We start from the raw sequence: 14,015 nt of genomic DNA, 5'->3' as shown, positions 1-14,015 counted from the left end.
GCTGTGCTATGCCGTGCTGTGCCATGCTGTGTCGAGCCAAGCCACGCCGTGCCATGCCGAGCAGTGCCATGCCGTACCGCCCCACGCCGAGCCGATCGCCGCCGTCCCCCCGCGCCTCATTGGCGGCGGCGGAGCAGCCCCGGTGCTGGCGGGCCCGGCCCCGCCCCACCGCTCGGCCCCGCGCCGCTCCGCCCGGGCAGGCGGGGGTGTCACTTCCTCGGCGGCGCGGGGCCGGGCCGGGCCGGGCCGGGATGGGCCGGTAGCGGCCATGGAGCGGGCCGAGGGCCGGCCCGGCGCCCCCCAGTACGTGCATGTGCAGCTGCAGGGGGGCGCGCCCTGGGGCTTCACGCTGCGCGGCGGGCTGGAGCACGGCGAGCCCCTCATCGTCTCCAAGGTGGGCGCCGCCGGGCGCGGTCCCGCGTGGGCTCCGCGGCGTCCCCCCGCCAGGGGCCTCCGAGGGGGCGCGGGGGGGGACACCCGGGGCGCGGCGGCGCTGGGGGCGCGGGGAGCTCCGGCCGCGGGGTCGCCTGTCCCGGCGCGGCGGGGCCGGGCCGTGGCGGTCACCCGCATCCACATGCCCCGGGACCCGCCACCCCGAGCCGCGGGGGAGAGCGGGGGCCGAGGGGCCGAGGGGCGGGGGGACAGCCCGGGCCCCGCGGCAGGAAGAAATTCCTCCGGCACATCCGTTGGGCTGGCGGCGGGGTCGGCCCCCGCGTCCCCCTTGCGTCCCCCTTGGTCCCGTCCTGCGGGGTGCAGCGGGGTGGGGGAGGGCTGCACCCCTTCATGTGCCCACGGGCGCCCCCGGGACCGGGCTCTGCGGTGACGTCGGGGGCCACGGGGGGGGGGAAGCGGAGTCCTCCCCCGTCCCGGCACCTCCGACACGCGCGGGCAGGGCCGTGCCCGGGACAGGGGTCTGGCATCAGGCTGCGGTGCTGAGCGGGGGAGGCGCGGGGTTCGTCCGCCCGCGTCCCTTCTGCGGCCGGGAGTGGGGGGGGGCGCGGGTGGGGTCCCACGGCCGCGACGTCCCGCCAGGCAGGGGGTCACCGATTCCCGCCGGGGCATCGCCCTCCTGGGAAACCCGCTGGGAACCGGGCAGCAGCCGGGGGTGCCCCGGCACCCCGTCCCCCCGCGGAGCCCGTCCGGTCACCGCGGGGTTCGGCTGCCCGCCCGCTCGGTGCTACCGTCCTGCCGGGCCCGGGTGCTGGCGGGGCGGGCTGTGCCGCGGCCCCGGGGCTGCCACCCTGCCCCGAGCCGGGCTGGCCGCCCCCCCGGGGCCCTCCACGCCCTGCGCCGGGACGCGGGCAGCGTGGTCTGTCTGGGGGAGCTGGAAAAGTGGCTCCGGTCCCTGCCCTGCGCCCCGGGGTGCCACCGCCGGCGGGCGGGAGCCGCGGCCCTGCCGGCGGGGCCGCTGCCCGCCCCCCGACTCGCTGCCGGGCCCCGGGGCGGTGGGTGCTGGTGGGTCTGGAGGAGAGGACAGGGGGGCCAGGGGACGGTCCCCATCGCTGCAAGGAGAATGGGGGGTGCTCCTTGCGGACCGGGGGTGCCGGCCCCCGCGCTCCCCCGGCACGGCCGCCGCTGCCGCGTGTGCTCTGCAGACAAAGGGGGCTTGTTCCAGCGCTCTGTGCATTCAGGGGAGGGTCCCCCGGGGCGCCCGCTCCACCGCCGTGGCTGGCCGAGGTGTGTGCGGGGAGGGGGCAGCCCCCGCCTGCGGCGCGGGGGGCCCCAGGCCTCGCGCCGGAAAGGGGAAGGGGGTCTCGGCGCTTCGTGAGACAGTTTGGCCTCTGAGCCTGCTCCGGGTGGGATCCCTTCCTGTGACAGAGTCTCATGGCGGGGCTGGTGTGGGCTCTGTGGGGCTGCTGAGTGTCCCCCGGCACAGGCTCCCCCGGCATGTCGGGGTGTTCTGCGTGGGGCAAGGTGGGCACAGCTCTGACACTGCTGTGGCTGTGACTCCTAAGACAAGTCGCTCCTGGGGCAGGCAGATGGATACGCCTGTGAGCCAGCTGGTGCCTACCATTAGGGCCCAGAGTGAACGCCAGGGGTGGTGTCAGGGAAGTGCCCGGGGCTGGCCCGGCCAGGCGGGGCAGCAGGCAGCGGGGTTTGGCTGCCAGCGCTGAGTTCACTGGTGGCAAAGGCAGAACAAGGGGCTATTTGTGCCAGATTTAGCTCCTGGTGAGCAAGGCCAGGGCTGAGCCATGTCCGTCCTGGCGCAAGGGGTAGCCCAGACGCGGGTGCAGCCCTGGCAGTGTCCTGCACCAGGGAGGGATGACCCGTCACCATTGACTCAGCCCTGTGGCTGCGGCAGGACGGGGTGGGCAGGGGACTGGGGTGAAGGTGCAGCCTGCCCGCAGTACCAGGGCTGCCTGGTGGCAGGCAGCAGCATGGCAGGGGTTAAACCCGGGTGCTCCAGCGAGTGCATGGTGGGCCTGGGAGCCCTCGAAGGCAGCTGGGGCCCCCTGCCAGGCATGCAGGCCTCCCCCCTCTGCTCCGCTCCACGTCCAACCCCTGGGTGGGAGGGCAGCCTGCCGCACAGGCAGGCACGTTGTGGCATTGCAATCCCCACGTCTCTGAAAAACTGGGAAAGCTGTGGGGCTCTGGGCACAACTGTGCCCAGCAGAGCCATGGGGCAGTGCCAGGCTGGGCAGGAGGCCTGGCTGCTCCTTCCTGGTTCCCCAGGTGCCATGTTGCCTGCAGGCAGGGGGATGCCCCCTGAGCCCTGCCCGGCAGCAAGGCTGGGAAGGGCTGCCTAGTGGCATGTGCATGGTGGCCAGCCGGCTGGGCAGCCATGGGTGCCCCCCGGCACTGGGGCCTGGCTGCCGCCCAGGCTGGGCTGCAGAGACAGCGCTGCGGGCAGAGCTCATTTCTCTGCCAGGCCAGGAGCGGCAGGGCAGGGTGAGGAGCCTGTGGGCAGGGTGGGCGCAGGAGCCCTGGCACGGGGCCAGGCCAGCTCTACCCGTCACCATGTGGCTGGCTGTAGGGTCCAGCTGGGTCAGGCTCCATGTCCATGCTGGGCATGGGGGCACAGGGCACCCCAGGTCCTGCGCCACTGCCACCATGCAGCCCAGCAGCTGGGCTTGCTTGCCAGCTCTTTGGTGTGGGGGGCTGGGCATGGTGATCCCCAGCTGTCAGGAGTGGCAGGCTGGACAGAAATGAGTGCCAGCACCGGGTGCTCTGCCTTCCCCAGCTGGGCACTGCCCATCTCAGGGCTGCCCGCGCTGCACCTACCTGCTGGGGCAGAGGGGATGGGCTGGGGCCGCTCTGTGCTGGCAGCACCATGGCCCTGTGCCCTCCAAGCTGCCGCAGTGCCGGGTACCAGGCTCATTTCGGTCGTGGGTGCCAGGGCTGGGCACAGCTCGGCGCTTCCACTGCTGATGGCTCTCCTGGGTGCGCACAGCGCGATGGCATCCTTCGGGCATTGAAATAACCACGGGTGCCCGGGCAGGGCCGACGTGGGGCCGGGAGCAGCGGTGGGGGGCTGGCATCTGTGCTGGACAAAGGGCCCTTGTGCTGCCCGCGCCTGTGGGGGAATCTGCTGGGACGGGACATTTTTCTTCTCCCCCCCTCCCTGATGCCCTTTCCTTGCTCAGAAATTCATGTGACTGGGGCAGGGGGGAGCCCGGTGCCGCAGATCGCTCCACGGTGCCCAGAGCGCAGGCACCCCCTTTCTGAAGCCTCTTTCTCCCCTGGCACCCGGTGGCAGTGGCACACCCTCTGGGGTGTTCTGGGGGTCCGTGCCCCCCTGACGCCCCCCTCTGTCACCCAGGTGGAAGACGGGGGCAAGGCCGCACTGTCCCGCCAGCTGCAGCCGGGCGACGAGCTGGTGAACATCAGTGGGACGCCGCTGTATGGGTCCCGCCAGGAGGCCCTGATCCTCATCAAGGGCTCCTACCGCACCCTGAAGATGATCGTCCGCAGGTTGGCAGTGCTTCCAATTTGGGGGATGGGGGGTGGCGGTGCCAGGGCCGGGGGGGCATCATCTGCTTGGGGGGCTGGCAGGAGCCTGGGGGTGCCCCTGTCTCCAGCCTGGAGGTGCCCCGTGCTGGGACGCGATGGGGGCAGCCCCACCAGGGCTACCAGCACCCCATCGTGGTGGTGGTAGTGGGTTGCCCAGCCCAGTGTGCCACCAGCAGAGCCGGTGCAGTGTGGCAGGCTTGCCACCCCCTTGCTGGGCGGTATCCTGGAGCGTGGCCGCTCCTCTCCCTTCCTGCCTGCTGCCTGCCTGCTGCCTGCCTGGGAGAGGAAGGAGAGGCAGGGCCAGGCCTTGCAGTCCGGCCCCCCCACCCCCCCCACCCCTCCCCTCCGACCCACATCCACTCCCTGGCTGCGTCCTGACCAGGCTCCAGCGGCACCCAGGGGCTGGGGCGGCACAGGACACTGCCTGCGGGGCAGAGGGTGCCACGGGGCTGTGCTGGGGCTCAGCATCATCCATGGTGAGTGTGGGGGCTCTGGGGGGTGGGACCCCTGTGCTGACTCCACAACACTGCCACCCTCCCTGCCCACCCGGCGGAGGCTGGGGCAGCACTGGGCACTTAGAGGGTACAGGAGGTGGCATCTGTCCATGTGTCTGTGCGGTGGCACTGGACATCGCTGCCTGTGTGTGCTGGGGGGACTGGAGACATCCACAGCTGCCTGGCACAGGGGGTGGGACAGGGCCTGCCACAGGACCCCTCCCCAGGGATGTGATGTGGCCGGTGCTTGCTGCAGATGCTGAGGGACCAAGGAGCAAGGGGGGAAAGTCAGACTTGTGGTGGGGACACAGATATGGCCCCAGGGTCCCTTGGGGTGCCTGCGGAGGTGGTCCAGTCCCGGCATGGACACTCGCCCTGCTGGGGCATTGCCCATGGGCTACGCTGTGGCCACATCCTCGGTCCCCTGTGGATGCTGGCAGCGTGGACGCTGCAGGCAGGGGAGCCCCGGCAGTGGGGGGGAACTGTGGGATCCCCCTGCCCGGCACCGGGCAGGGCCGGACCCTCTTCGCCGCCATCCCCCTTGGGCGGGCGCTGGCCTGGGGGGGACAGGAAGCCCCGTAGGAAGTGACTTCAGCCCCGGTTCCTCGGCCCGGCTTCCTCCCCATTCTTGTCCTCTCACGCTGTTGCTCTTGGCAGGAGGAGCGTGCCCGTACTCCGGCCCCATTCCTGGCACGTGGCCAAGCTCGCCGAAAGCCGCCCCGACGCCCCCGCCATGCACTGCCCTGCTGACGCCTTCAGCCTCTCCTGGCCCTCGGGGTGTGATGTCAGGTGAGACCTCCCCACACACCCCTGGGGGCACCTCCAGGACATGCAAGGGGAGGGGGGGCGGATGGGGCACCCCCTTGGCTGGGGCAGGGGAGTGCAGGGGGAGTGCTGGCGTGCTTGCCCCACGCTGTTGTTGGGCATCCCCCCCATCCTGTCGCCGCACTGCCCTTTCCCCTGGCTGTTTACTCGCCAGCTCCCGGCAGGAAGGGGCGGTGGCTCCACCGGAGCCGGCCAGGAGCTGCTGAGTTCCAGTGCCCCCCCTGCCAGAGCCGGCAGGTCCCGAGTGGCCGGAGCCACGCATGCCCTGTGTCCCTGTGCCCGCTCCTCCTGCCAGCGTTGGAGCAGCCTTGGAGCTGCCCCCAAACCCGGCGGTGAAGGGCAGGTTGGGGCTGTGCCCCCCTATCCCAGCGGGGTGTATGTGGTGGGGAGGTGTGGGATTCACGGGATCTCGAGCCCATTGGAGGGGCTGGTGGAGAGGTGGGTGGGCGGCGGCAGGCACCCCTAACGCCGGCATGGGGCCGGGCGGCAGCGAGCTGTCCCTGCAGTGGAACCCGCTGTCCCGGCACTGCAGCACCGACCGGAGCAGCTCCATCGGGAGCATGGAGAGCCTGGACCAGCCCGGCCAGGCCTACTATGAAGGGGACCCCTCGCCCGTTGACCAGGTCATGTACCACAGCAAGCGGGACTCGGCCTACAGCTCCTTCTCCGCCAGCTCCATCGCCTCTGACTGCGCCCTCTCCCTCCGTCCCGAGGAGCCTGCTTCCGCTGACTCCAGCCTCCAAGGCCCCTGCAAGCCCCCCGACGGGCGCTACCTGACCACAGGGGCTGAGCCGCCCACCAGCCGGCACCCTGAGGCCTGGCAGGCACCTGTGCCCCCCCAGCCCCCCATCAGGAGGGACAGCCTGCGGGCAGCCCCGTCTGGTGGAGGGGACAGGCGCCAGGCATCAATGGCGTCAGACATGCTGCATGCCAAGGGCCGGTGGATCTCCGACACCTTCCTCTGCCAGCGGGATGGGGAGGTGGAGGCAATGGGCGGGAGGGCGCCGGCGCCGTACCCCATGAAGGACCAACTTTCTGCCAACCAGTATTACATGCTGAGCTCCCACCCAGACCGGTGCCCAGCCGAGACGCTCCTGGGGGAGAGCACGGAGCCGGGTGACCGGCTGTACCCGGATAGCAGCATGCACCGAGCGCCGGATGCCATGGCGGCAGGTGACAACCTGCTGCTCTCCCCGCTCAAGGGCCATGCGCCGCACCGGCACAGTGCTCCCGAGCAGCTGCTGGCCTCCCAGCTCCGCTCCCTACAGGTAGGCACTGTCAGTGAGCGAGCCTCGCCGGCCCCCGACGGGCACCGCTGGACCCTTTCCCCACTGCACCCTGAGGGCAGCCGGCCAGGGTCTGCAGGGGCCGCCCAGGACCCCCCGCTCTGCCTGGAGCCATGCCACCGCCTGCCACCCTACCGCTGCTGCCCCGAGCCGCAGCGAGCCTGCGGGCAGGACGGTCCGGGGTCCAGCCCGGCACGCAGCACCGAGGGGCCGGCGGAGGAAGAGGGCCGCGTGGGGGGCCGGCGGGCTGGGGGTGCTTCCCACCGCTCTGCTCAGATGCGCCGCCGCAGCGACCGCTTTGCCACCAGCCTGCGCAACGAGATCCAGCGTCGCAAGGCCCAGCTGCAGAAGAGCCGGGGTCCTGGCGCCCCGCCGCCTGGCGAGGAGCCGGTGGAGGAGGCAGACGAGCCTCCCGAGGGCAGCATGCCGGCGGAGGGACCCCGCACCCCGGCTGAGCGTCTCAGCCCTGCTCCAAGCGAGGATGGCAGGAACCATGGCCGCTCGGGGGACCGGGGCATCCCCACCCCTGACCCGCTGCCAGTCCCCAAAGGGCCCACGTCCCCCGAGAGGGCGGTACTGACAGGCCGGGGACGCTGGCGCTGGTCCCCGGAGCGCAAGCTGCAGCAGCAGTGCTCGCCCAGCCCCGCCGAGCTGGAGGGCTATGGTCAGGGGCCGGTGGCCACCAGCTCCCCACCGCGGGGCAGCGACGAGGCTGTCCTCCTGCCCTTCGCCGACCGACGCCGGTTCTTCGAGGAGAGCAGCCGGTCTGTGCCGCCCCGGCATGGCAAGCCCCCAGCAGGTGATTCTGGTGCCTTCCAGCCTGCCGGCACCGAGCGCCGGGACACCCGCCGCCTCTCCGTCGACCAGCCCTACAGCTCGCCCTCGCCCAGCCGCCCCAGCACTGCCAGCCCCTACGCTGAGTGCTGCCGGGAGCAGCCCCCTTGCTACAAGCCGCTGGGGAGGCCAGGGGAGCTGGAGTACCTGCGGGGATTCTCCTACCCCTACGGAGGTCCCCCGCGCCCCGAGCCCTGCCACTACTGTGGGGGGGACCTGTGCCCCCCGCCGCTGCCCCGCAGCCATGCCTGCCGCTGCCACCCCCAGCCCTGGGCACGCTGTCCCGACTGCTGCTGCCCAGCCCCCCGCCCTGGGCGGGAGGAGAGTGACGTCTGGCCCCCCCGCAGAGCTTTCGCCTCGGTGAGTGAATCCCCCCTGGACTGTGCTGGGGAGCAGCACTGGCACTACGCTGCACCCCCTGAGCATTCACCCCCAGGGCTGGGGTGGGGGGTACTGTGCCCATGGGGGGCCCTGCGGACCCCCTGCATGCCTCCTGTGCCTGGACAGGGATGGGGAGGGGGATGCTGACCCCGCTTTCACACTCTCTCTCCTTCCCCCACACAGGAATTTCCTCTGGATGAGTGGGAACCGCCAGCGATAACCAGGAAAGCCAGCCAGTCCATCAGGTGAGCCCACACCGGGATGTGCATGCCACTCAGGAGGGACCTCTGCCAGTGAGGCAGATGTGATTTTGGTTGGTGATGTACAAAGTGCCTCCCTTAATGCCCCAGATGTTGTGCCCTGTGAAGTGGGTGTATGTGCCACCGTGGGCAAGTGGGGCCCAAGGGTGTGAGGAGGTGCCCGGGGGGTATGTGTGTCCCCCCTTACCCATCCCCAGGGGGCTGTGCCCAAAGCGGGGCACTGGGAGAGTCTGGGCTTCCCCACTAGCGGGTCTGGGTGACTCCATCTGGGGAAACTGAGGCAGGGGTGGGCATGAACTGCCCGGGAGGGTGACTGTCTCGGGGGGATGGATGCCCCCTTCTCTCCCCAGCGAGCTCTCCCACTACCAACTGGGCTTCTCGAGGCTCGGCCCCTTCCGCCCCTGCTTTGAGAGCACAGAGACGGAGTGGCCACCCTGCTACCGGGCCACATCCACGCATGACCTCTCATGGGATGGTGACCGCTTGGCCCGCTCGCCCGAGAGCCCCCCGGAGCCCCTCCACCGCCCACTGCGGGGCAGAGCCTTCTCTGAGAGCCACCTCAACCTGGAGCCTGCCAGCCCCCGGGGCCGCGACCGGAGGGACCTTCTCCGTGCCAAGCTGGACCCCCCCAGTGTCCCAAAAAAGAAGGGCCCCCCACCTCCCCGCCCACCTCCCCCCAACTGGGAGAAGTACAGGCAGCGCCGGACGTCCCAGCGCCTGCTAGATGGATCTGGGCACGGCTCTGCCTTCACCGCTGCCCCAGTGCCGACCCGCAGCATCGCTGAGGCCATCCGTGAGCGGTCGCAGAGCCTCACCGGGGAGCAGGGGGGCCGGTCCCGGGGCCATGCCGCTCGCCCCCCCTGCCCCACCAGGTGCCTGGCCCCGACCCGAGCCCCCCAGATCCCTCCGCAGGACGCCTGAGCCCGATGCTGGCAGCACTGAGATTCGCAGGCAAGTGCCGCTGTGGCGTGGGGGTGGGAGGGGGCTGTGGGCACAGGCTGGGCATGGAGTGGCTCTTGGGGCCATGTGGCCCTTGGAACCCTGCATCGGAGCATCCTAATCCACCCCTTGGGATGGGCTGTGGGGTTTTCTTGGGGCAAGGGGCGTCCCTGACCTCTTTCCCCGGGGTGGGCCTGGCCCAGCGTGTCCCCGTCCCCCACACGTGGGCAGGGGAGCTGACGTGGGTATCCCTGGGTGGGTGTCGGCAGAGCGGCAGGGGCCGGGGAGGAGCGGCCGAAGGCAAAGCACCTCTGGGAGATGGAGGAGCAGCCCCAAAGGCTTGGCCGGAACCAGGAGCGGGGCTGGGCTGGCCCCCGCGGGGTGGGTGAGTGTTCCCTGCCCCTGCATGGTGGTCCCGGCACTGCCACCCCGGAGGCACCCAAGCCCAGTCCCGGAGCAGCGGAGGATGTGAGCTGCCAGGGGGGCCAGCCCCAGCCCCGCCGTGTGGGCTCGGAGGAGCTGCTGTGGGACACGGCAGGCGGGGACCACTCCCTGGCTGGCATCCTGGCTCCCTCGGCCCCCCTCGGCCCTGCCACCCAGGTGATGGGCGAGCTGCTGGTGGCAGGGGAGCGGCAGGCCTGGCGTGAGCGTTTCCAGCAGAAGTGGCACCTGGAGGCCCTGGCGCAGGACAGGTAGGACTGGCAAAGCACCGGGCACTGCGCCAAGGACGGGCTGCACCCCGCCACCGCTGGTGCTGAGCCCCTGTCCCTGCAGGCAGGGCTTCGAGCCCATCTCACCGCCCCCCGGGAGCGCTGCCAGCTCCACCGCCTACCCGGCATATTACGGTGCAGCAGCTGGCAAAGCCGAGCCGCTCGGCAAGGTGAAGGAGCTGCCGGAGGTGATCGAGGGGAGCTTGGAGGATGATGAGGAGGAGGAGGTGGACCATGAGCTCATGGAGAAGAAGGTAAAGTGGGCACTGCTGGGCACGATGCCCTTGGGGTTCCCCTCTGCCATTGCCAGGTGCTCGCAGAGACCAGGGACATTGCTGGGTGCTCACAGGGACTAGTGGGATTGCCAGGTGCCTGTGAGGACCCAGGGCATTGTTGGGTGCTTGTGGGGCCTCGGAGTGTCACCAGATGCTCGCAGGGACCAAGGGCATCACCAGATGTTTGTGGGAACCAGGGGCATTGCTCAGTGCTTGCAGGGAATGGGATGTTGCCGGATGCTCACAGGAACCGAGGCCATTGGTGGGTGCTTGTGGGGACCGGGGGCATTGCTGTATGCTCACAGGGACTGGGGCATTGCTGTATGCTCACGGGGACTGAGACATTGCCAGATGCTCACAGGGACTGGGAGCATTGCTGGTAGCTCATGGGAAACAGGAGCATCACCAGATGCTCGTGGTCTGTGGGTCCCAGTGCAGCATGGCGCACCCACACCCGTGTGCTAGTCCTCCAGCCCCAATGGGGGTGGCCCTGGTCGCCCCTGACCCCTTCCCTCCGGCAGCTGCAGCTGATCGAGAGCCTGAGCCGTAAGCTGGCGGTGCTGCGGGAGGCACAGCGGGGGCTGCAGGAGGACATCAGTGCTAACGGGGCACTGGGTGAGGACGTGGCTGCCCGCCTGCAAGCCCTCTGCACCCCGGGGGAGTTTGACAAGTACCGCCTCTTCGTGGGTGACCTGGACAAGGTGGTCAACCTCCTGCTCTCCCTCTCGGGGCGCCTGGCCCGGGTGGAGACTGCCCTGGACAGCCTGGGGCCGCATGCCCCCGCAGAGGACAAGGTGTGCACGGGACAGGGGGACACCCACAGGGTGTTGGGGTGTGGGATCCCCCACCTATGCTGCCTGTCTCGCCTGCAGGTGGCCCTGCGGGAGAAGCAGCGGCTGCTGGCGGCACAGCTGGAGGATGCCAAGGAGTTGAAGGAGCACGTGGGGCGGCGGGAGGAGGCGGTGGGTGCCATGGTGGCACGGTACCTGCCTGCCGAGCACCTCCAGGACTACCAACACTTCGTCAAGATGAAGTCAGCCCTCATTGCCGAGCAGCGCGAGCTGGAGGAGAAGATCAAGCTGGGCCAGGAGCAGCTTCGCTGCCTGCGTGAGAGCCTTGGCCAGGCTCCCAAAGGCTGCTAGCCCCCTGCCCAGCCTCCCCCCAGGACCCTGGCCGTGGCCCCAGCTTGCTACCAAAGTGGATCCGGCCGCTCGGGGGCTCTCCTCGCATCTGTCTGTCTGTCCAGCCCCTGCCTTTTATTTATTTTTACTGTTTACCGAGCAGGGGAGGGAGTGCCAGTCCAGGCGCTGGCAGGGGGGTTCATGCCACAGAGTTGCCCTGGGCTCTATGGCCACCCCCCACCGGGGGCTCTATGGCCACCCCCCACCAGATGGACGGATCCTGCCACCCCCCACCGGGTCTTTCTGTGCCCGCGGGAGTCCCTCTAGCTTGTCCTGGGCACCAGTGCCTGTCCCGCAGCTTGTGCTGCACCACGTGCCTTAAACGTCCCCCTGGCTGCCTGAGGGCATCCCCATGCAGCATCTGGAAGGGTTAAACCATCCTCGCCCTCCATCATGTCTGTTTGTCCAGCTCTGTCCATCTGTCCGGTGGGAGCTGGAGGAATTTTGGCCCCGGCATCCTCTTCCTCTCCATTGTGTCCGAAACAATGGCCTTGGCCAGCGGGTCCTTAACCCGTTCCCCGCTGCACCAAGCCACTGGGGGGACTGAGGCGGATGCTGGTGGGTGCTGTGCACCCCTCCCCTGGGGGGCACTGCAGCAGGTGCCCCTGGGATGGTGCCCTGCCAGGGGATGGGGTGCTGGGAGCTGTAAACTGGGGCCTGCAGGTGACCTCTGCCGCCCATGCTGTGGGCACAGGGACCACCCGGCCTCATCCAGCCCTCGCTTCCAGCTTCTGCCTTGGCACTGCGGGGAGGGATTAATTGAGGAAAAGCCATGCTAAGGATGAAATGGTGCACCTGTTCCCCTCCTCTGTGCTGCAGCAGCCCCAAATAGCACTTGGACCTCGCCCTGACACCCTGCTGCTGCCCATCTGTCCCCATGGGGTGGGCAGGCACCTCGATGCTGTGTTTGCACAGAGACTTCATGCAACTGGGGGAAGCATTTTTGGGGAGGCAGGGTGGGCCCCAGCCCCTTTGTGGGTGGCCACAGCCAGTCAGCCCAGCCCCAAGGTGCAGGCAGCCCCCATGCCTGTCCTCTCGGCACCACAGCAGCCCTCCTGCCTGGCTGCTCCCCCCGTGCCCCTCCAGCCTGTTGAACACTACACCCCACACCTCGCTGACCTTACCCTGGGATGGTGCTTGGCAGGAGTGGAATCCCCTGTGTGCCCCAGTCTCAGCTGCCCCCTGTGCCTGCCTGGGGACTGCTAGGACCAAAGACTGCTCCCACCGGGAGCTGGGGGGCATGCTGCTCTCGGGGCAACCAGCAGCCCTCCCCAGCACTGGGGAAGGTGCTGGTGCCAGTGCCAGTGCCCGTGCCTTGCCTTGTGCCATTGTGCCTCTCTCACACTAAAGGAGCAGCAGCAGCTGCACAACTGTCCGTGTCGTGTCTTGTGTGGTTTGTCCCTGCGTCCCCAGCCAGTGGCACCACGGCTGGGGGTTGCTGCAGCTGGGGTGAGCCGAGCCCTGGCAAGCTCTTGGGACCCAAATGCCCCGGTGGCACTGCAGGCACCATGCTGCAGCCGTGGGCAGGGTTTTCCTCTGCACCCAGTGCCACCAGGTTGGGTCTGGGCAGGGGGTAGTGCCTGACCCCTCCCAAGGGACACATGGAGGGAGCACAGAGCATGGGTGATGGTTGTAGCATTGCACCTGGCACTCACAGCCATGGCATTGCTGCCAGAACATTTGGGGTGGCACCGGGGAGGGGGTGGGCCAATGGGGGTGGTAGTGCCGAGGGGGTGACACGGTCATGCTACTGCCGAGCTGGCTGTGGGGTGCCCTGGTTCACCCCGGCACAGCAGGGTGGCGCGTGTGGGCATGGCCACTGTCCCCTTGCTGGCCAAAGACCTTCCCCAGGGCCTCTGCATGCCAGCCGGGTTCCACGGAGTGGGGCCTGGCATCCCCTCCCCATGCCAGGGCAGTGTGGGCTCCCTGCCCAGCATGGCAGCCCCACGGCCGTGGGCAGGGCGGGGGAGCCGCAGTGCAAGGGCAGCGCCTGCCGCTGGGTGGCCCCAGAACACGCATGTCAGTGTGCACACACGTGTGGGGGTGTGAGCGCAAGGGGGGGGTGAGCACACACGTACATGTGTGGGGGCATGAGTACGGGGGTGTGTGAGCACAGGTACGTGTGGGTGGGCACATGTGCTGGAGCACATGCACACGCACGCTGGCATGGAAACAGAGGGGGATGCTTCCGTGTGAGCCCGTGCATGTGTGGGTGAACGTGTGTGAGCACGCACCGGCGTGAATTCATGCAGGCACACAGGAGCATGTGGATGAATGGCTGGAAGTATGCTGAGTGTCGGCACCTGGCTGCATGGGGGAATACAGGCATATACACATCAGGGCACACAGGTGAACACATGCACACACACACGTGTGAGCACACATGCACACACAGGTGAGTACATGCCATATGTGTGAGCAGACATGCAGAGGGAGCAGCACAGCTCCATGCCAGGGAACAAGAGCACCAGAGGCAGCTGACTGCACGTATGGGTGAACACACACACACAGGTGAACATGTCCACACACATGTGAATGCACACACGTGTGTGTGCACACACAGCTGAGCAAATGCACACACAGGTAAGTGCACATGGGTGAATGTGTGCACGCGTGGGTGAATGTGTGTATGCAGGGCCACTTGTGCAAGTCCATGCATACCAGTAACTGCAGGCACACAGGGAGGGGGACGCACATATGCGTGTATCTGTGCCCCATGTCCTCCTTGTGCTGGGGACCCCAGAGCTGGAGGCAGCACTGCAGGGGGGTCTCCCCAGCACGGAGCAGAGGGGCAGAATCCCCTCCCTCCACCTGCTGGCCGTGCTGTGTGTGATGCAGCCCAGGACACGGTTGCCTCTCTAGGCTGTGAGCATGTGTGT

The 14,015-nt window shown here is 69.0% G+C and overlaps 1 protein-coding gene across 1 annotated transcript; it reads left to right on the top strand.

Moving 5' to 3' along the window:
* Positions 1 to 233: 233 nt before the first annotated feature.
* SHROOM4 (shroom family member 4) lies at positions 234 to 12,505 on the top strand. Its single transcript, XM_054215299.1, is given in 13 exon segments — positions 234 to 394; positions 3,761 to 3,912; positions 4,237 to 4,286; positions 4,319 to 4,427; positions 5,103 to 5,234; positions 5,803 to 7,750; positions 7,955 to 8,016; positions 8,382 to 8,886; positions 8,888 to 8,982; positions 9,240 to 9,662; positions 9,745 to 9,934; positions 10,477 to 10,749; positions 10,828 to 12,505. Coding segments are annotated over 13 exon segments (4,335 nt in total). The 5' UTR covers positions 234 to 268; the 3' UTR covers positions 11,098 to 12,505.
* The last annotated feature ends 1,510 nt before the right edge of the window (positions 12,506 to 14,015 follow it).

This window comes from Rissa tridactyla, chromosome 9 (assembly GCF_028500815.1).
Source record: "Rissa tridactyla isolate bRisTri1 chromosome 9, bRisTri1.patW.cur.20221130, whole genome shotgun sequence".
Lineage (NCBI taxonomy): Eukaryota > Metazoa > Chordata > Aves > Charadriiformes > Laridae > Rissa > Rissa tridactyla.
The sequence above is the reverse complement of the archived record's forward strand: the minus strand, read 5'-3'. Positions and strand labels throughout refer to the sequence as shown.